General features: G+C 39.5%; 2 protein-coding genes across 15 annotated transcripts in view; one reads left to right on the top strand and one right to left on the bottom strand.

Moving 5' to 3' along the window:
* Window positions 1–21736, bottom strand: part of LOC126563470 (acireductone dioxygenase) — a 568562-nt gene that overhangs the window by 379865 nt on the left and 166961 nt on the right. The gene's annotated exons all lie outside the window — the stretch shown is intronic.
* LOC126561606 (glutamate-gated chloride channel) overlaps window positions 1–21736 on the top strand; it is a 90943-nt gene that overhangs the window by 56217 nt on the left and 12990 nt on the right. For 5 of the 14 annotated variants that reach the window (XM_050217863.1, XM_050217854.1, XM_050217862.1 and 2 more), the window contains exons 3-13: window positions 5510–6382; window positions 7277–7291; window positions 7767–7855; window positions 9149–9235; window positions 10327–10391; window positions 10497–10717; window positions 10793–10875; window positions 10956–11096; window positions 13115–13189; window positions 14605–14757; window positions 18605–18819. In XM_050217863.1, the coding sequence (XP_050073820.1) occupies window positions 5520–6382; window positions 7277–7291; window positions 7767–7855; window positions 9149–9235; window positions 10327–10391; window positions 10497–10717; window positions 10793–10875; window positions 10956–11096; window positions 13115–13189; window positions 14605–14757; window positions 18605–18819 (2007 nt within the window). In that variant the 5' untranslated portion in view covers window positions 5510–5519. Of the gene's footprint in view, window positions 1–5509; window positions 6383–7276; window positions 7292–7766; window positions 7856–9148; window positions 9236–10326; window positions 10392–10496; window positions 10718–10792; window positions 10876–10955; window positions 11097–13114; window positions 13190–14604; window positions 14758–16269; window positions 16423–18604; window positions 18820–21736 lie in introns of all 14 variants that reach the window. The other 9 variants (XM_050217864.1, XM_050217857.1, XM_050217865.1 and 6 more) reach the window with 7 other exon arrangements.

Here is a 21736-nt window from a genome sequence, read left to right as displayed (position 1 = left end):
GAAAAAATACAAATGAATGACAGTTTAGCGCGAAAAATTAAAATGATAAGCAGAGGATTAACATTCTACCAACCGTTAAAAATTCAATACAAAATAACACAAAAGTAATTGAAAGCGATATCGTTTTTTTAACTTTATAATTACTGCTTTTTGAAGCATAACACGAACAAAGTCATAAATACCGGTCCCATTATATTCAATTTCACCGTTCCACACGCAAACACAAACACAAAAACAGAAGATAACAATTACAGATGCAAGCAGAAACTTTAATTTCAGTTGACGCCACTAAAAACCTTGGCTTACAAAATAAAAACTACTACAAAAATCTAAAAGTAAAACTTACCTGAAATGAAAAACAGCACATAGAAACAGAAAAGACATTTCTTCCGTTTCAAAGCACACACGCACACACCACCGTCGCATGGTAGAAATGCTTACGATGCAAAACTTTCTCGCCACTTTTTTGGGTTTTGGAATTTGAATTGGTAAACAGGAAAAACCTGCACCAAACCGGCTTTCGGTTGACGCGAACTTCTTTCCTCCGGACAGCTGTCCAAATGATGGCGTTTGTTCTTAGCTCCATTCACCGTCTACTTTTCTTGGGTTGGAAAAAAAAGCTTTTCGCTCAAATTGCTGTCATAGAACTGTTTTTGTTGCGCCTGAAGCGTTTCATTCGTTTGTTTTATTTTCGTCGGGAACTTACCAACGCCTGAAGTCTTAATTCCGGTGGTCAACAAATTTAGCTTGTTTGGCAAAGCGATACGGTACGAAGCAAGCCACACTAATAAAGCCAATCGCTGTCACTGTCAGCACTCCGTGGAATTTTCTAGCTCCTTGCATTCAATAAATTCATAACAAAATAAGCACTCACCCGACAGGTTTGGCAGTTGCGTTGTACCGGCTTCCTGTACGTTCGTTGATTTTGAAGATTTATTTCATTTCACCGATTAAAAGACATAGCTACACAGCTTCGTCGTCGTCATCTGTCGCTGGCTTATATTTCATACCGTTACCACCAAGATACTACCACCATCGTGCAGCAGCAATCTCAGCTTGCCAGCTTAACGCAGCTGTCAAAATGTATCCTTTCGCTGTCACAATCGAACATTCAAGACCAAAGCAAACTTGGGAAAAAAAATCGTTTTCACCCGTGCGTACCGTTGGAAAAGCGTACACGCGTTCCAGTAATCTTTTCACTGTTGGGAGAAGGTATTTGCCCCGGTAGTCATGCAAGAATTATTATTTTTTTTTTGCGGTGCGATGGAAACCAGCTGATTGTCATAAATTAGCAAAAAAAAAAAACACACACACACACACACATACCAGCCAGCAAATCCATCTACACTCTGCGCACAAATGAATGTGCCCGGGAGACTTTTCGATAAATAAAACATTACATTATCCAAAAGTCGGGGCAACGAAACAATACATTATTCATGGTTCGGGAAAGTACTTGACATCGCGGATCGTTACTCGTAGTACACGGCTGAATGAGTTCTCGTACTTTGGAGAGAAGATTGAAAGCTTCAAAAAAAATTCTAGTCATAATATTGTTCGTAAGGAGAGTTATTGATATGGTTAGCCAAACTAATCTTACTTAAAGTAACGTTATTTTTCGTTTTAATTACTTCAGAATATTTCGGAAGCATTGAAAAAAATCTTTGGCTTTTTTATCAAATTTTCCAGCAAAAGAATTCGAGCTATTGTTTCGCATAGTATTATTGGATACTACTGTTATATAGCTCTCACATAGTTCAACATCAATAGTACAGTAATAATATTTCGTGTATTATGGTTTTATAGTAAAATAATTCCCGATTTAAAAGCTTGAAATTCGGTACAAACAAATGAACAAGCTAAACCAAAAGTACCATTATGACATTCGAATTCTTCGGCCATTATTTGAATGAAAATTTGACCAAGAATCCCTTTCATACATCCCGAGCATGAATTTTTGGTGATTCAGAATTCTTACTAATCTTCTGACGATGGCGTTATGTCTTTTGGCGAAATGCTTTGCACGATATCGTCTTTCAATGGTCAATATCTTAGCTGACAATGCAATCGATGCGCATCTTCTTGTTAAAAAATCAACAAACACTCTAAGAACTTCATTACACTAGTGTACAAGCTAATGAAGAATCCGCCTTGCAAATGCTAGAATAATTATCAACGACATAAGATTCTCGAATTAAATAGCCTGACCAGACTTGAACAACTATCAATACTCTTGCCATCGTGGAGCACTATTTTTATCTCGAAATAAGTTTTATGTTTCACTTTCAATCTATACTATAACACTCGACATTCAATATTCATCGAGCCCATCCTCGCAGTCAAGAACCATTGGTGTTTCAAGAGAAGGATGAACATTTAAACAGCCAACAGGCGCCTTACATCTGTCACTAACAGTCTGCCTAGTGTCGTACATCCTTAAGACCATATGTGGTATGTCAAACCAACCGTCAATGGCAGATACAATTTTCCACCCACTCTCCCCTGTGCTAGTACCCTATACCATCCCGTCGGATTGATTTTCAGCTGTGTGGCGTGCCAATGTGAACTGCATAATTTCTCCACTGCATTATGGTAATGCTATAATTAAAATTGAATAACAACATCACATATTTGCCGTGGTGTTGATCGTTGGTTTTTGATAATTTGATACCGATGTGCATTCCTCAACCGGCTGGGTGGTAAAACAATTCAACGAAATTCATTTTAGGGATGCACACATAATTAGGGCCCCTAGTGAAGAATCACTGAACTGGTCAAAATCTGGATTGACCTTTTTGTGTGGGTGACCAAGCAAATAAATCAGAAAATTAAATACACAAAAGCGAGGCTTGCGCTTTGTTTTTAATTCGGCTTTTGATTTGAATTTTTAATAGGTGAAAAATGTGCCAAACCTATTTCAAATTAATTCCCATTCCCAAAACATCAGGCACAGCAAAGGGACATTGAAATGCGCATGGTTTTGCCGGGACAATATTTTAACAAAACCAAAAATAGCACTTGCCGAAATGAGAACACCTTCGTACCGTTTAGTTGCATGGATATCGTCGCGCTGATAATTAATTTCACCACTAATTTCATTACGCTAATACCACCACACAAACATACAGAACATCCCGCCCAGTACGCGTTCCAAATGTGTTCTGCATTCGCCATTTTGCCACCACTGCCACTGGACCATATTACAAATTAATCGTTTGATTAATGGGTCTGTATTTGCCCGGTGGCGTCTATAATTTCAGTGCCGTCCAATACGATGACAGTGCAAACTTTACACGAAAACCTTGCGCACATCGTTTAATGGTTCGATCTTACAAACGACGACTACTCACCATCACCATGCGACAAATTGATATGTGTGTGGATCGCCCGGAAGGGAAACCCAGCGTTCCTTTCCAACATGACGCTCCACCGATCAGTATCGGCCAGATCAATCTTTTTGGGCTTGGGAAATGGTTCAGCATGAAAAGAAAAAACCACTTGCCCTCGGGCGGAGCGCTTGACGATGGACAATCTCTCATCATAAATCTTGCTGCCCGCACCCACCGATGCAGGATAGCAACACTGACATCCGACACCGATTTGCCGGATCGGATCACAACGATAAAATTAATTAGATTGAAATTGCCGTCCCGCCAACGATGTCTTCTTCCCGCACTCGACACAGTTCTGAGCTTGTACGAAGCGCATTCAAAGGACGTCATTTGCATTAGAAGCACTTTTTGCGCTCCGGTTTTTGATTAGTCCTTGACTCGGGTCGATTAGTTTTTCTAGTTCCTGTCAAGTCATGAACCTCCAGTCATTATCTCCTTCGAGGCATCGTAAGAATCCACGATTGTAATAAAAATTGTAATTACAGTGTAATTACTGTTTTCCGGGTGGTTTTCATCAAAGGATGGCTGTAGATCGATGTGAAGACATGAAAACAGGAAAGAGATGAGTAAGAGTCACTGGTTTAAAGAAACAAATTAAAGATGTTATCTTTGTCATCGTTTCGCAGTAGAACTTACTAAACACCCTTCCAACAACACAATAAACTGCATTGGCCTTTTATAGGGCAACAAAGAACAGCAAAAACAAAACATGCCAAACACTCGTCTCTCAGTTCAAACAATCAACAAACAGAGCAGCTTTTACGATTCGTTCGATCAAACAGCTAACCACACAATACGGGAGCATTTTGAAGAAGGTACTCCAATCGATCATTAAGCCACAAAACCAGGCGAAAGATGAGTTTAGGTGGGATGGATATACGCTTAGCGCCATAGCGCTGTCGAAAATAAACTGTCACTCGTTAAAATAGCTGGTTTAGTACTTTTTTATCCAGAACGAATTGTTGGTGAACGCAAAAAACAAAGGAATGAGTACTGGTATCGATCGAGCAACGCCAATTTAGATTGAAAATGGATGTGAAGGAGAAGAGTTGAAGTGAACATGACTGTAAACAGTCTTTTTTTAATAAAAAATGGTTTGGCAGTATCGCTTACCATACCTTCAATTCAGCATAGTCAAAAGCATTCCAAGAATTCTTTTTAATTATTCTAAAAAAAGAATTCAAAGCAGCCAGCAGCGAAGTAAAAATTAATCATCTGTCAAACCTATTAACAAAGAAAAACATAATTCGTACCATTATGAACCAGAATTGATTCTTCTTCCAGACCTACCTTCAAAAGACCTCGTAATCATTAATGAACATTATCTTCTGAGCTCATTGCTTTAAGTTGTTGGGATTTGCTTTATTCGCTAACGATGGTTCCTAAATGGAAGCAAACGCAAAGCCAGCATTAAAAATCCAACCGAAATTGTGCGAATCGTTCGTTGCGAACGTAATCGAATCGGCATTAATTTGGAATTAATGATATCGATTTGCGTCCTTCTTACGGATTTTTGTTGATCCAGCGATGGATTTGAGTCAGTGCAAAATGCCTGTCCCTTCACTATGGGGCGAATAAGTACAATGTCATGGTTAAAAGTATATATATTTTTGAAAATAACTCAATTTAAGATTTGCACATTCAAAAAGTGAACATATGAAACATATCATTCAGGACTCTAAATAGTTTCGTATACCAGAAAAAGTACTGAGCGCCTCTATCCATAAATTTAAAGAAAAAGTTACCAGAAATTTTACGGCCGGAGGCTGCTTGTCGGAAACTGGGAAGATAAATTTAAAAACTTGATTTTTTAACCTTTTTTATTGTGTTTCGAAAAGCTTTAATTCTTGAAATGTTCAGAAAGCACTTCCTAGCCCATCCCATAGTTAGTTCTGTTGAATGTTTCAGTGAGACCCAGCTGTGGATTTCGAAGCATCATTTTTTTCCTTGAAGACTTGTGCATCATAAGATATTTCATTTATTTCATTTATTTATGCCGATCGTTCAACATTTGGCTGTGTAACGTTCTTTTGAACCTTATAGCTAAAACCTAAACATTTTCTTACGTTCTCTTTTATCTCTTCCATTCTTTCCTGGTACATCACGTACCGTTGCAGATGACATAATATGGGTTACTCGTGCGAAAGTGCGCATCTACAGTATCGACCAGTACGATCGGACCGCAACCAGCGTAGTTGGTCAACCGAGCCACTGCAGCTGGACACCAGAACAACCGGTGACATCCGTCAACCACAAACCACAACCGCAACCAACCGCAGCAACCACTCACCGCCCAACCATCCACCACTCTCCACTACTCACCCTTCCTGGGTGTCCGACATTGCTGCCAGGATTTCTCCACCGGAAAATTTCTCCAACCGGTGCGAAACAGAACCGGTCCCGGAAAGGACACTGGCCACGCTCAAGAAACGGCGAAGAAGTCTATCCCCCACCGAACCTTCTACGTTCGCCTCCATTCCCCGGTGGCACAATACCTCCTTCAGCCTGCTACGCCCGTCGGCCGTGTTTGACGGTTACTCGACGATCGTGCTCGAAAAGCTATCCCGCTTCATCAGCCGCCATGTAGCAGTGACCGGTGGTCGCACCCATCAACATGCCTCCCCACTCGTTTCCTTCGCTTCCTCACCCGCGTTCTCGTCCACAAACGCTAACAGTTCAATGACGCGCGTCACACCGTCCAGCAATAGCAGTAGCAGCAGTCCAGCGATCGGAGGAGAAACCCGAGGGCACGATGACGATGAATCCTGCCGCAGCGAGACGCAAACGGAAACGCTACGCCACGCGGAACCGACTCAATTCCACGCCCGCAGCTCACAGCGGGACGGAGTGGGACCGGTCACTGGCCGGCCCGCCGTCAGTAGCCACCATCTTGTAAGACATTCACTTTGTTTATACGCAGCCTCTAGTGTACTACTAGCGTTATGTTATCTAACGATACCAACAGTTGCCTCAGACACAGCACACCCCATGTAAGTACCGTCGGCAAACCGTCCAGATGGCCTGAGTGCCGCTTAGCTACGTTCGCTGTTTCATCTGTCATTTCGGTGTCGTGAGCCATCATGTCACCAAACCTCTCCGATCGCTTTTCTGTTTTGTTCTTTTCGTTGTTTAAAAGCTTTAATGTTCATAGTTTGCCGTTCGGAGCATTAAAGTGATGAACTTTCCCCATACTAATGGCGAACAAACGAGACTCTTTTAGTAGAAAAGTTTGTGCTACATTGCGTGACATAACTGAATGATAGAAGATGAAAAAGAGTTGCTACCAGCTAACACTACTTAAGCTCGCAAGGGTTCACGTAATAACGCTGCTAAGATTTTATTTATCTTTCCTTACAAAAATACTTCTTTTTGTCTAAAAATCTCAGTCTCAGATATGAAACAATTTTATTTTATAATTTCTTCCCTTAAAAAAGTGTTTGTTGCGTTATGTTGCACACTGTATGCGAGCCCTTTTATTTCATCCATTATATTTTCTAGGTTCAATACTCTACACTATGTCTATCGTTTTAACTTCTAGCAAATGCTTTTTTCTGCTAGCAAATGTTGATGCTATCATACATCATTAAACAGTTCTCTATCGCTTAAAACTGTGTCTTCTGGAGATGCTGTGACTAAAGATTAACAAAGAAAGATACAAAAACTCATATCATTTCCGCGCTTGCCCATAGCTCCTGCTGAAAGGCTAAATGATACTATTAGAGTACGCTAGGCCCGCTGTCAAGCAATGGCGCAGAATACTAATATTAATAACCTTTTATCAAATGGGTACAACAGTACTGAAAACAAACACATTTCCACAACTGTTCTAACCATCGCATTCTGTTTTTCCATGTTCGATTCCCCTTTTAACTTAACCCTAGCAGAAGAGGAAGAGTTCGGTAAATACCATAATGTCTAGAACTTATTCACGCAACCAAACCAAAACCGCAATGCAGTTTTTCGCCTCACTAAACCAGGACTGTTAAAATCACATGCAAACAAGCAAAAAAAAAAACCATACGCAAACGTACTCAAACGTATTTCAAACATTTAGCAAACCGTCTTTTGCATAGACTTAGTGTATCTACTAATATATTTAGAAGTTCGTTAGACACAGGTTTCTTAAAACTTCAGTTCCTACAAGAGTAAACCTGTGACATTCAGCGAAGTGGAAGTTGGTTCTACAATATAACCTTCTTGTACTTTATACTATCGTCTGAATCGTTTCCACATTTAGCATTTCAATGCATGCAGTTTTAGTGTTTTTCTTTTTCTTTTTGTATATTACTTTACTTTTTGACCAACTATGCGTGTTAAATAGCGCTAAAAAAAATAATCCGTTCTGCTTCTTCTCCTCTATTACTCGTCACGCAGATTCGCCGAAGGAAAGTCGGATAAGGAAATTTTAGATCATCTGTTAAAAAACTCTCGTTACGATAAGCGTTTGCTACCACCAGTGGACGGTAAGTGTTTTGTGCTGTTGTTAATATTTAAGAAACACATTTAAATTCCTTCCATTTTTAACTATTTTGCTGATGACAACTAGCGGTCTACCATATCACAATCTTGTAAAATTAGAAAAGAAATTACAAGTTTTGTTTACTTGAATAAAGCAGATGCTTGCTTAAAATGTAGACGATTTTTTATAGTTTTGTATTTTTGAAAGATGTAAGATGTAATACATAAATGATAGTGTTTTGTAGTTTGAAGATCATTTTAAAGATTTTTTTTGTACATGCGATTATACAAGCTCAATTTGTTTTATTCATTCAATTCTTTTGAGCTTTTTTATGCTAAGTATATTCATGTTCATTCATCATTTAGTCCTTTCTAGTTGTTAAATATTCCAGCTTAGTTTGTGCTTTAATTTAGCATTAATTAACTTTTTTTTTCATCCTTTGAATCATCGCTGATTTATTCGTACAATTTTATTTGCTTTTCCACTGTTTCTCTTCATTTTTTTTTCATTACTTTAATTCGATTCTTGCATGCAGTTATCGAAGAAAAATGTTGCTCAGTCCAGTAAACAACTTAAAGTGTGGACAAGGGACACCATTTTTCTTCAACAAAGGCTTCATTTCCGCTTTCGTAAGCTATCACCCTTCAGTCCCTTCTGTTTGTCACGCCAGCTTACCCAACACATTTTTCCTTTACGGCACTCACGTCAATGTCACGGTTGCAAACGTATATCCTTCTTCTAGTGCTTGTCATCATTATCCAGTAGTTTTGCATACAACAATCAACTATTATCTACTCAGCTCCTTCGCTACATCAGCCACATCAGTCAAAAAAAAAAGCAAGGATGGTGACAAAGGGTATAACTTCACTCAACTGTCGTTGGGCGAAACGAGCAATGTCTTCCACTCTCTACCTCACTCTGTCCCTCTCTGTCTCTCCTCTACTGACACATGAAGGGCTTCAAAAAAGCGTACCAACAGATCAAAACTCTGCAAGGGAAACTATGCAACAATTACTTCAAAATAATTATTGTATTCCACGCACACTTGTTCAAAAATCAGAATAGAGATCACACGAACCCAAACACACACCCACACACACTAAGGTATGATAGAATGGAAGATGAACACAAACAGACAGTCGAAAATTGATTGCTTCAAACAAATCTGTAGCAAGATATACTCCAAAAATCCCACCCCCTTAAAAAACGCCCCCTCAATACCCCCCCTTTTCAACCAATTCCAAGGCTAGTAGTGTCGTGTTTTGCTTCTTCTTCTTATCTCTCTTCCTCTTTGCAGATGCGGATTTTTGCTGTGGCATGCACACGCCGGAAATGGCTAAACACATACCGGATATGCGTGTTCCAGGACGACCCCAGAATCGTGGTCCGTTTGCTTTCCCTTGTGTCCTTAATTTTGTCTGCTACCAAGTTTCGTCCGCTACTAATACTGCTACTACTACTACTACTACTTTGTTCCTCATTCCTTTCACCCGTTCACCCCCTGTTTCGGTTTTGTGCGAACATTGTACCGTTCATTTTGGTTTGATTTATGTTGTGGTTTTCCTTCGGTGTGCTTTAGTTTTCCGTTTGTTTCATTGTTGGTTTGCATATGTGTTCGTTCACATGCATTATTACGTGTTCCGAATAAGCGCTCCTACTAATGCCGAACAGAAATGACTATTTTCATGTGGGTTGCCTTTTTCCAGCCCGTTCGGTACACCCTATGCAATATGTGCTTCATTGTATTGGATCATCTGTTGATTTTGTTGTTGTGTCGGTGTGTGTTGGTTTATCTTTATTTTTCTTGATCATTTTCCATCATTTGCTTGCTTGGTTCTAATTGTGTCTCGTTTCCAAGCATGCTACATAGGTTCATCATATGCATAAAATGCGATTTTATTTAATTCTATTTCAGTGCACTTCTCTACAGGATTAACTGCACAGATTTAAATTATTTTAATTACAATTTATTTTCAATTCAAAGCTGCTAAGATTGATAGCGAGTTCGTTATATTAATGATCGTTATTCAAAGGTTCATTAATTTATTTTTCTAACTTAAAGCACTTATCTCTTTCTCTCTATATCTCAGCAAGTTTAAGAGCACCGTTCTATAAAAATCAAACAAGAGTTTTTCGGTAGATTGAGGCATTAAGCGTCCCCAGCTGTTTTGTAAATTGTGTTAACCGTCCAGTGTCCTTCATGGGTTCAAGTTATCTTTGTTTTCTTTTTGTATAGTTTACTTTATTTAGAATTTCTTAACCGCAAACTTAGCCAGTAGAAGATCTGTGCAACGTTCATGCTAATTGCACGCGGACGATGCAGTTTTTCAAAATCTTTTTAGATTATTTTTATCCCCACCCGTGAACGTTCTGACGTTACGAACTGTCCAAAATCACAGTGATATACACACGACAATGTTAACGACCTCCCAAAACAAAATTCACTAAACGGCCTGTGTTTCGTTCTCATTTCAGGTACATTGACTGTGAACGTTAGCGTTTTACTATTAAGCTTAGCGTCACCTGACGAATCTAGTTTGGTAGGTGACATTTTTTGACTAAATTTTATTCCAACTCTATTGTGATAACGATTAATTAAATTTTTTTCCGAAACTTTACATCTTTTAACCCCACTATATTCACAGAAATACGAAGTGGAATTTCTGCTGCAGCAGCAGTGGTTCGATCCGCGGCTCCGATACGCAAACCAGTCCCAGTACGAGTATCTGAACGCGATACATCACCACGAGGATATCTGGTTACCGGATACGTACTTCATCATGCACGGCGACTTTAAGGATCCGATCATACCGATGCACTTTGCGCTTCGGATATACCGCAATGGAACTATTAATTATCTAATGAGGTATGTGTGCGCAAGGGATAAACAGTCCCCGCTGAATGTTGACTCTGATCGTTTACTGTTTCCGCAACATTCCAGGAGGCATCTCATACTGTCCTGCCAGGGACGGTTAAACATTTTCCCGTTCGATGATCCGCTGTGTTCCTTTGCATTAGAAAGCAGTAAGTAAATGAGGCACTTTTCTCCCTCAACTCCTCAAACTCTTCAATCCTTGCACTGCTTCCTTTTCCTCTTCGCGCAGTATCGTACGAACAGTCGGCAATAACGTACGTGTGGAAGAATGACGAGGACACGCTCCGGAAGAGTCCTTCGCTGACGACGCTAAATGCGTACTTGATACAGAACCAAACCATTGCCTGCCCCATCAAAGCTAGCTGGAGAGGTAAGTTTGGATCTTCTGTGGGGGGGGGGGGGGGGGGGGGGAGGAGGGAGGGTTGATACAGAAACCGGTTGTGAGAAACTTCACAAGGGTTTAGAAGTAATGGGCTTTTTATTTATTCTATATGGGATTCTATTAAACCTTCTTTTGTGATGATAAGTTTAATCTTCTTAATTAGTTATTTGTGTACCAGTTCCTTTCGGAAACCGTTTCCCCGTTTGCATTGGTATTGGGATTTTCATTTATGAAAATGGTATTGCATATTTTTAACATTAAGTACGTTGATTGCATTAAGCACATTGGTTTTATTGCAACTTTCGTTTTACAGACCGTTTTACTGTATTATATCCCATATTGTATCCTTCAAAACCATCAAATCGTGTTAGGTTTGTTGAGGTCCTCCTTTTTTATTCTGTTTTTAGTTCAGAAACAGAAATCTTGCACAAGTATTACAATACTTTGCATTACGTTTAACTCTTGTTTTGCTCAATTGTTCATTAATTTTGCCTCCCTTTCCTTATAAATGCATACACCAAGCAGTAAAACAACTTTTCTAAACGCAGTCTCCCTGTTTTCCATTTTTGACATTAATTTTTGTATTGTATTATTTGGTTCTGAATCTTCCGAACCGGAAGCTAAACCGGACGGAGCTTGTCGTTAGCAGCATCCTTATTCAGGTGTCTTAAGTTCCTTTCGTTGCCCACGCTTCCATTAACACTTCGTTGACCTTAGTGTGTAAACCCTCGCCCAGTCAAGTGTGCCTCCTTCGCATTGCCAACGTGCCATTAGAGTAATCGGGCGAAAATTGCAAATTATTGCACCGTCCAACGCATAAGGACGCCGTGTACCATGTCGACTACTCAATCACAATTAAAACAGCCAGCCAGAGTCCGTCTGAGATCTCGGCGAGGGATGTAAATCAAGTGGCTCTTTGCGCTTTCGAGGATTTTTTCCAAGTGTAGAGCAACCACTTGGCGTGCTTTGGGGCGCTACGTAAAACTGCCTGCATGCATCAAAAAGGGAAAAAAGCAGCAGTTCATTTATTTAATTGTTTATTGTGTGTGTGTTTTTTTTAGTTTATTATTATCTTATGGAGAGGCAGTTTTGTTTTGCTACCCATGCTTTTCCTGTGTCCTACAGGTACAGAACCGTGGGATTACAATGGGTTTTCGGTTTGTTTTCTTTCCTTGTCCGATGAAATTATTCGGTCCACAATAACGTGCAGCCCTGTTCACTAATTAATGAATGTGATTAAGTAGATTGCTTGCCGCTAAGTAAGTGACTAACCCATAGTCGATGGGAAATTGAAACATTGCGTGGGCCAGAGCTATCCGTTGGATGTATTGGAATAGAGTCCAGGTTCTATTCAATTTACTTTCAGTACTTGAAACATTCCTGATAGCTTGAAATGACTGTGATAAGATTAGGTTGAGTGTAATTTGCATACATGATTGTATAATTACAATTTATTTATTTTTAATTTTTCTATTACGATCTTTTCAATTTGTCTTTCTTAATTACCATAGTATTCTTTTTAAATGATCATAGCGTTTTTTCCAAATTTGTTCCATTTCCCTGCAATAATTAAAAAAAATAATTAAAATCAGTTCTGCACAATACTTCAATTCCCATTCACAGTTTAAACTAATGTTCGCTTTGCTTAAACAAAAACAATTACTACTTTTCACGATCAATAACGATTTAAAATTTTAATGAAAAATGAAACAATTTTTAACCATTTTATTTTTCTCATTATTTAATTTCGAAAGCAAACTCTCTTATTTAATCCTACAATCCTCTACCACATCACAGATGGTGATGTTGTTCTGATTCAACATTCCACACTCCAAAATTCCATCCTTCCCTTCTCCAATCCATCACCTCCATTTAAAACCCAACTTCCTCCGCTTCCCCGTCTCCTCTTACCGCCCCCGTTGCCCCCACAATACTTACGCAACTTTCAAATTATCTGTGAACAACCCACAATGACATAATGCACGTGCAAACATTTTCTTCATCAGCCGAAGGACAAACGTTGTCGGTAGAAGACGAAGAGTTTCTTTGTAATTTATGTCAGAGACGATTTGAGGAGCAAGGTACATACAAGCATTCAAAACTATTTCTTTCCTTTTCCCCCCTGTTGCCAACAGAACACAAATCCTCAATAAAAATACGTATGCCCTCACACACATACTGCTCCCTGCTGAAGAGAATCAAACACTCAATCCTGCCGTTTTCGGTTTTCATTTTTCTCTCTTCTTGCTAGATCCTGGGTAGAGTTTTTCGTTCCCGTGTTTTCACTTATTGTGTTGCTCTGGTTTTCGTTCAGTTCAGTTTTTTTATTTCGATTGCTTCAGTTTTTACATTGCTACATTTTTGTTCTCTATTCAAACTTTCCTATATCTAGCTTAGTTTTGTTCCGTCACACTTTACTTTGGATGAGTCTGGAAACTGATTCTTGCACAAACTGCACTGCTTTTTTGTATAAAATGTGCCGTCAATCTTTTTTTCTAAGTTGATTTTTTTCTTCTAATTCCTGTTGCCCACTTGTTTTAAAGACCTTTTTTGAGATTTTTATTGCGATTGCAATCAACTGGGTATATTCCATATGATTATTTATTTATCGAATTAATACTTTTCAAATAACAAACGACTAATATGTCCTGGATTAAATGAATCTTCTCATGCCACCTGGAGTAGCGAAAATCACAAGCTCCTTCCATTTAACCTATCATTGTGCTGTACAGTTTCAAATATTGAATCAAAGCCATTTATTGTTTTATTATTAACTTAAAAAAAACAAGCGTGTAAATGATTTAGTTATGCACTTTTCTTTGCATGTCTACAACGTTTCCAGCGTGCCTTTACACTAGTACCTGTACCAGCTTTCAATTCAAACTTTCCTGTTTGTATTCTCTTTGCATGGCTAAACATTTTTTCGTATAAACATACATTTCCTTTATGATTAAGTTATTCTTGAGAAAATAACTTTTTGTTGAAATTTTTTTTTATAATTTCTTATTTTTCGTTTGTATGATGAATGCGTATTATTGTACCTCAATGCGTAAGCGTACGGATCTGTTGAAATCCCTCTCATAAGTAGCGTTAATTTCTATACCTCTTCTAGTGGCTCCCCATTTCACTCTGTTCTGTAATGTGCTGTGCTGTGTAATGTAATGTGCTCTCTAGTTTCGATCCTCGTAGTGCAATTAATGAACCTTAAAAATAGAACAAAAAAATCTAGCAACAAATTGCATTCGCAATTGTGCAATAACAAAACAAAAACCATCATTAATCAATGTAAACCTCTCATGATGCAGCGCACATAGCGCGGCACGCAAGAAGCAAAACTGGTTGACCGTAAAGAAACATCTTTCTTTCTCTCTTTCTTTCTCTCTTTTTCTTTTCTTTCCCTGTCTACCCCGTCTACCGTTGTTCCGTTGTGCTGCTGCGTGTACATATCTTTGTGCGTGCGTACGTTTGTTTTGTGCGTGTGTGTGTGTGTGTGTAGGAAATTACAGTTGTCTGAAGGTGGATTTAATATTTACAAGAGATCGAGCGTTCTATTTCACGACCGTCTTTATACCGGGCATCATACTGGTGACCTCATCGTTCATCACCTTCTGGCTCGAATGGAACGCCGTCCCAGCCCGCTCGATGATAGGTAAATAGGTTGCTAAAAAACATCGGCATTGGCCGGTAAACTGAATGCTCTGCAAAACGAATGTCAGCAGAAAGGAAACAAAACAAATCGCTCTATACTGCATCTACCGATACCGGACACAATCGATCGTGAGACCAGTACGCACAGACTGACGCACTGTCCCTACCGACACCCGTTCGGACGGATCGACAGGCTGACAAATACACTAAACTAGTTTGCTAACATGCAAACAAACAACCCCCTCGGACGCGTACTACCTTCTGTTGCCAGCGGACAGTGCAGCTGATCGGAAGCGCCTAAACTCGACACGACGAGTCGCGGTCACGCTGTGCCAATCAATTAAAACACATTCCACACCCCTTTTTCGTAAACACATAGCCATCCACACACACACATTCACATTCTTATCATTGACGCTAGAGGCTGCGCCATTTGTGAGGGTTGTAAACCTTTTTCATCAATCCCTTGCATGAATCGAGTTTGATCCTACTGCCATTTAGCTATGATTTTTTTTCTGCGTCAAATATCAAAAAACGTTTCCTTGTTCTGATGCTTGTGGAAACTATATTGCTCCTTACACACACAGTTTATCCGGCGTCAGAAAAAAAAGCATTTCTGCATGATTATAAGCGCCACGTTTCGATCCAGTTTTTACCAAGTACCAGGCGTCTCCATTTCCCTTTTGTCGCGCACGTGCACGAGGATCTTCGTTTGTTCTTGTTTTTCATCGTCGTAGAAAGGGTATGATTAAAACATGATTGGAACTTTTAAACAAAACAAATGGTCTGCTCAGTACCGCCTTTCAGACTACGGTAAGAATGCTTTCTCTCCGTGCATTTTCAATGTACATATCGGTGGGTTGTATTTATTTATCCTCCTCGTTCCCCATTAGCCGGTAAGGATTCTAATTAACATTCTTATGGTTTATAATTTCACGTACCATTGTCTGCGTTTGAGTTTTGCTGTTTTCGTTCGAAATTGGTTGTGTTCGAGAGAAAACAAAAAAAAATCTTCTTTCTACTCATTGTTTGTATTGAATTTAACACTTGAAATGATTGGAAAATTGAGGGATTTTAATTATTTATATATGAAATTTATACAACTTTTACAAATTGATTCAAATGCATTGCTTAACACTTTCGTTTTCATCCCCATTTTCTTCTCTTTCTCTCTCTCTCTCTTTCTCTCTTCTTCTCTTCTCTTCTTCTATTCTACTATTTCTTTGTTTTCTTTTCTCATTGATCCTGTTGGTGAAACGTACAAATCGTGTTAATTTTCGGTGCTAATATTACAAAATAACCCCCATTCAATGGTATATAATTTGAACCTGTTTAATTTTGGTTGTGTAACACCGAAACCACTTACTGTTCTCGTTGTTATATTGTTGAAAAATTCTCAATACATCTCCCGCACCCGCTCTCACCTTTACTATTTACCTTTCTGGAACATAATACCTAACTTTTGCCCCCGATGCCTCGTGCTCAACAACCACGACAACAATAACAACACTAGGTAATTACAGTTGCCTGAAGGTAGATCTCATGTTTACGCGGGATCGAGCCTTCTATTTCACGACCGTCTTTATACCGGGCATCATACTGGTGACCTCATCGTTTATCACGTTCTGGCTCGAATGGAATGCGGTCCCGGCAAGGGTCATGATAGGTAAGCGAACATCATCCCCACAGCAATACCACCAGCAAGTAACCACTCTCCTATCTGCGTCACATCTCTCTCTCTCTCTCTCTCATACTCACCCTTTCCCAAGTGCCTTACCTCTTGAAGTGCTCTTGAGTCAGGAGCCGATTGTGTGAAATGTGCATCAGTAAAGTACTGTTGTGTTGTCTCATAATGAACCCACTCTTTGACTTAAACGCACCTACCATCCCGTGTTCAGTACACGACCCCCTGTGTTGTGTGTCTTTTATGTATGTGTTTCATTGTTCGTTTTGTTTCTGTAACCCTTATCCTCTTGCTTCTACTCACCGCTCGTTTAGATGTGTTCCATCAAAGGCTTATCTAATGTTGCAAAAACAAAACAAATCATTTCATTCTTGTTCTTGTTACAAATTGTTTTTGAAAAGCGTACTGAGCAGGTAATCAAAACAAAAGAAAGTCTTTGGAGTACTTTGAAATACTGCAGTTTCAAATTAACACTTTTAATCGTTAAAAAATTTTCTTCATAATGCGTCATAATAGAGTGTATCCTGTAATAACTTTTTTTTTTGTATAAACCCATCATCCTTGGCATCTTACAACAATGTTGGCACTTGTCCCACTTGTGTGCAGTTCTTTGTATGTAACTAATGCAACCTTTACAGCCTCGTGCATTCTGTGCTACAAACTTATGTAAAGAAAATCATGATAGATATGAAACCAAAACCTTTCCTTGACTGTATCGACTGTATAAATTCATCCATAGCCTGTTATTGTTCGACCCTGGATGAGTGCCGTCCGGTGACCTTCGCTCAATGATTCCACTGCCCTACGTCAACAAGGAAAAATCAAACAACAGTACATAGTGATTACATTTTGCTGACCAAAACCACCGAATGGGGGGGCTGGGATGTAGAAAAGCGGTTCAGCTTGGACGAACCATTTCCGGTTGTTCTTGGCTTTTGGATCGTTACGTTCCAACTTTGTGGAACTATGTCAAGGTTCCTGAACAGAATGGATGGCCTCATGTTCGTCAGCAGGCGGTAGCAAAACAGCCAATGAAGGACTGTTTCGTTTGAAAGCTGCCAATGTTTGTTTTAATTGGATGTGGTTAAGTGGTCAAATCAATTTAGATCTTTCCGATAGATAGATCATTTATTCATAGAATAGGTATCATAAACGTTTCTGTTACCTGTTGCTCGAAAAAGAAATATCAGAAAATAGTAATTTGAAGCACTTAAGCGCAGAACATTTTCGAGTATTCTATTTCTTTGTAGTATTTTTTTTATTTTGAAAACATTTCTTAGCTGTTTGCAAAAGATGTAAACTTTCGTGTTAAAAAAAACTTTACACCCTCATACAAACACAAAAAAGTGATCCCATAGGTAATATCAACAGCAGCATTAACACGCACCTCGTGCTTAATCGACTGCATCATTTCCCGGAACAACTTCCACCCGGTTGGGCACATTAGCCCGGCTACCTAGCGTTTCAGCTTCAACTGCGCTGCACCATTGCATTGATTCATGCCATTTCCGTGCAGTGATGCATTAATAGTTTGCGCCATAATTTCTATGTTTTCACCCTCGATTTCACCACCACCATCATTTCATCACTATGCTACACGTTGTTGCTGCTGTTGCCCCCGTCTTTTCAATCATTAAAGCACGAAAGAAAGCACACGAAATAATCATTCAACCATTTCAAACGTGTAAATGTGTCTGTGTGTGATTTTGTTTGTATTGGATATCGAACGCGAAAGAATCGCCAACGCGATCACTGCGTCAGCTTCATCCGTTATGCACAAATTACTTGTACAAACACAAACACCCGTGACGTATACAGTTATGTACACACATACACTTCAACAAACACACACACGCTCCTCAAGCACCCGGTGACATTAGGACGTACGAGCAGCGTTTGCAGCGGCCCTGAATACAGCTTGACACGCGGAGACCTGCTGGACTGGATTCATTAAAAATGCGACATGCTCATTAAAAATGCATCTCGCGCTGACCGTTTCCCGACGTTTTCTTTTTTTTTTTGTTTCTAAATGCAATTTCTCATACCAATTCTCGTGTTCTTGTATTTCCTCCATTCCTTCTTCACGTGTGTCGCGGCGTGGCGTCGCTGGATTCAAATCAACCGTGGACGACCTGGCGCCTCCATCGCTTCACACACAATGCAGGTGTAACGACCATGTTGAATTTTTTCACCACCTCAAACGGTTTCCGCAGTACACTTCCGGTCGTATCGAACCTGACGGCGATGAATGTGTGGGACGGAGTGTGCATGTGCTTCATCTACGCCTCGCTGCTGGAGTTCGTCTGCGTCAATTATGTCGGCCGGAAGCGACCGTTGCACAACGTTGTATATAGACCTGGAGAGAATCCAGTTACTCAGGTAATGTACGGCTTGTTAAATTACACCGCGCAACCATTTCCTTCCCAAAATCGAACCAAAATCTGTCCAACAGAAAACGAAAACCATTCTGAAATCCTTTTTTTCGCGTACGTAGCCAATACCAAGCAAGAGAATGAGATAAGAACATTCTCCTAATGGCTCTCTTTCACTATCCCATCCAAGCCTTTTTGTGCTCAAACTTTAAATTTCTCAACCACCAGAGAAAAGCAAAATCTTCTCCCCACAAAAAAAAACAAACTTTAGCACACATACACACACACCAAAACACCTACCCTCCCAAAAGTATTATCTGTCTGCAAGATGTGAGCAGTGTTAAGACTGAAAAGAAGCATAAACAGCACGCAAAACCAATACCAATATCACCCAGCAAAACTGCTTATCGAATGGAGCGAAAACGACTCGCATTATGTTTTGTGTGTGTGTTTTTTGTTTGTTTTCCATTCAATTAGAAAACACGTACCCACCTCTCAACTCTTACCTACCCTTACCCCCCGCGAAACCCTCACTTTTGGTTCCTTGTCGTGTATTCCGCACATCCGCACACCTCGATAGCTTTCTTCAACGTCACCAAAGCTTCTGGTGAACTAACGAACCAACTACCCTTTCGAAGACCACTGCATTGCTCTCTCACAGACACACACACACACACTGTGTTTGGTAGTGTTTTTGTTCTGTTTGCTGTTGTTCTGGTTTTGTTGTCCTTAACACGCAATTATCTAAATGAATCGCAGTTGATTTAATCGATTGCTTCTTCATTAACAGTCCCAGTTTATTATGTTTCGTTCTTTTGTTTTTATGTATTTTCTTTCTGATATTTATATTTTGCTATATCCTTTCCTAAAGTTTTATTTTTGTTTTCCTAGCTGAGTTTTTCTTTTACTTTCGCTATTTGTTACTTAAATTATTATAACTTGAATGTCGTTTACTGATACTTACATATTCTATTCGCCAACTCTATGACCAAATTCAACTCAAAATTCAAATAAGGATTCTCTTTTTGAAAGGACTTACTAACCGGGTTCACATCTTTCTATTGGAAACCAGTTTCAGCATTTTGAAATCGAAGAAAATTCAGACTTAATGCCTCATTAACACACTGAAATTTCTCTCATATTTCACCATTTTAATTTTCATAGGTTAAGTTCATTACAATCTAGAAGCGTATTAGAAAACTAAATTCATCATTACTAAAAACCGATTGCTAAAAACTAAGCCTAAATTACACTTTTCGTAACAAAACATACGTACTCTGAGCTCACACCGACCAACACCGTCTATTTCATATATGCTGCCATCCTTAACTTTTTCGCTTCTATACGCTTTGCTCGCTGCACAGCTCTTACGCTCTACTGTTACGCTCTTGCTTTCCTCTAATTCTTCTTCCTTATTCCGTTAAAACCGATGATCGGTTCTCTTTTGAATCAATTTTTTTTCGCTTTCCAACTGAAAATCTTTGTTTCTTGCACATCCACAATGTACTGCCTGTTTGTTGTGTGAGTGAATTTGTTGTGGCCAGTTTCTGTTCCTAAGTTCTGTTCCATTTTAGTATAATTGTAATCACTTCACCATCATCACTGTGCGTTTTGTTTATCAAGATTATTGCATCACTCATAATCGTAAGCCCTATCGCGCGTTTTAATGTCTTCTTTAGTGAGTGTTGAAATATTTTTAATCTGTGGAAAATGATCCTACTAAATTGTTCCCTTCATCATTCTCAATACCAACGATATCAATTCGTTCGTATTATCGATCGATCTGCTAAACGTGTTATGAATATTAAATTGCACTTCCTTTCCCCCTTTCGATGTCACACAACCCACACGCCCGAGAGGGTACCGTATCGACCCAATTCACAGTTCACTGAACCCTCTGTGGACGAACAAAACGTAAGGTGTTACGCGAACGAAGGGAAAGGAAGTGTGCGTCCCTCCCATCCCACTGAGTCATTGGTGCAATTCCTTCCACATGGTTACAAAAATGAAATCCATTTCAATAATTAATCCATCGCATAGTGGCCACGGTTTACCGCCGCTCAGTCGCCGGATCGCAAACGTACACAAACACTTCATTACAAGCATCAGTATCATGATTTTAAGCTGACCTAGTTTCCATTCGTGGTATTGTAACGCCCATCAAACTAGCTATTGGTCAATCAAAAATTGATTGCTGATCGAAGCTTAGCAGCAAACAGTTAATTATTGCTGTACAGTTACGAACCCAGCAGAGCTGGGATGATTCGCCATTCGTGAAAATTAATTGTTGTTACGATCAGCTCGTCAGCAGCTTGCGCTGTAAAGTATAAAGATTAAAATCAAACTTTGAGAAGCTTTTCTAGCCATTAATCATATGTCATGTGTTGGCTTACATTGCAGCAACGATTAAGTATGCATGACTGCAAGTAATCATATTTCGTACACGAACGGCTAATTATCCTAACGGCCACACACTGCACAACAACATGTGTCAGTGGCCACGAACCAAGCGTTTTCCCCAACTGTATAGCATCAACGGAATTCACATGAGATTTTGTATGAATTTTGGATGACACAAGCCATTGCTGGAACATGCTAAGCTTCTCATTAAACGCAACCAAACTGTCAGCTCCCTTCCCTGGCAAAAACATTTCATCCAAAACGATCATTCTTTTGTACCAATATTTTTTCCTTCTTTAAACGTTCTGCTGTGAGATACGTCCAAAATTAACCTTCTGCAAAAGTGAAATGTCATCGACAGTCTAACGAGAAAAACGGTCAGCTCCGACAAATGTTCTCATGCACTTAATCTTCCATCCTTTCAAACGCCATGCGGGTGCATCGTACCGTACCCTTCCGATGACTGCCACTGCTGACACATGTCAGCACATATCAGGTCATGGAAAAGTGGCACTATTCAAGGA

The sequence above is a fragment of the Anopheles maculipalpis genome, chromosome 3RL (genome assembly GCF_943734695.1).
Source record: "Anopheles maculipalpis chromosome 3RL, idAnoMacuDA_375_x, whole genome shotgun sequence".
Classification (NCBI taxonomy): Eukaryota; Metazoa; Arthropoda; class Insecta; order Diptera; family Culicidae; genus Anopheles; species Anopheles maculipalpis.
Note: the sequence above shows the minus strand (reverse complement) of the source record. Positions and strands in the feature narration are given on the sequence as shown.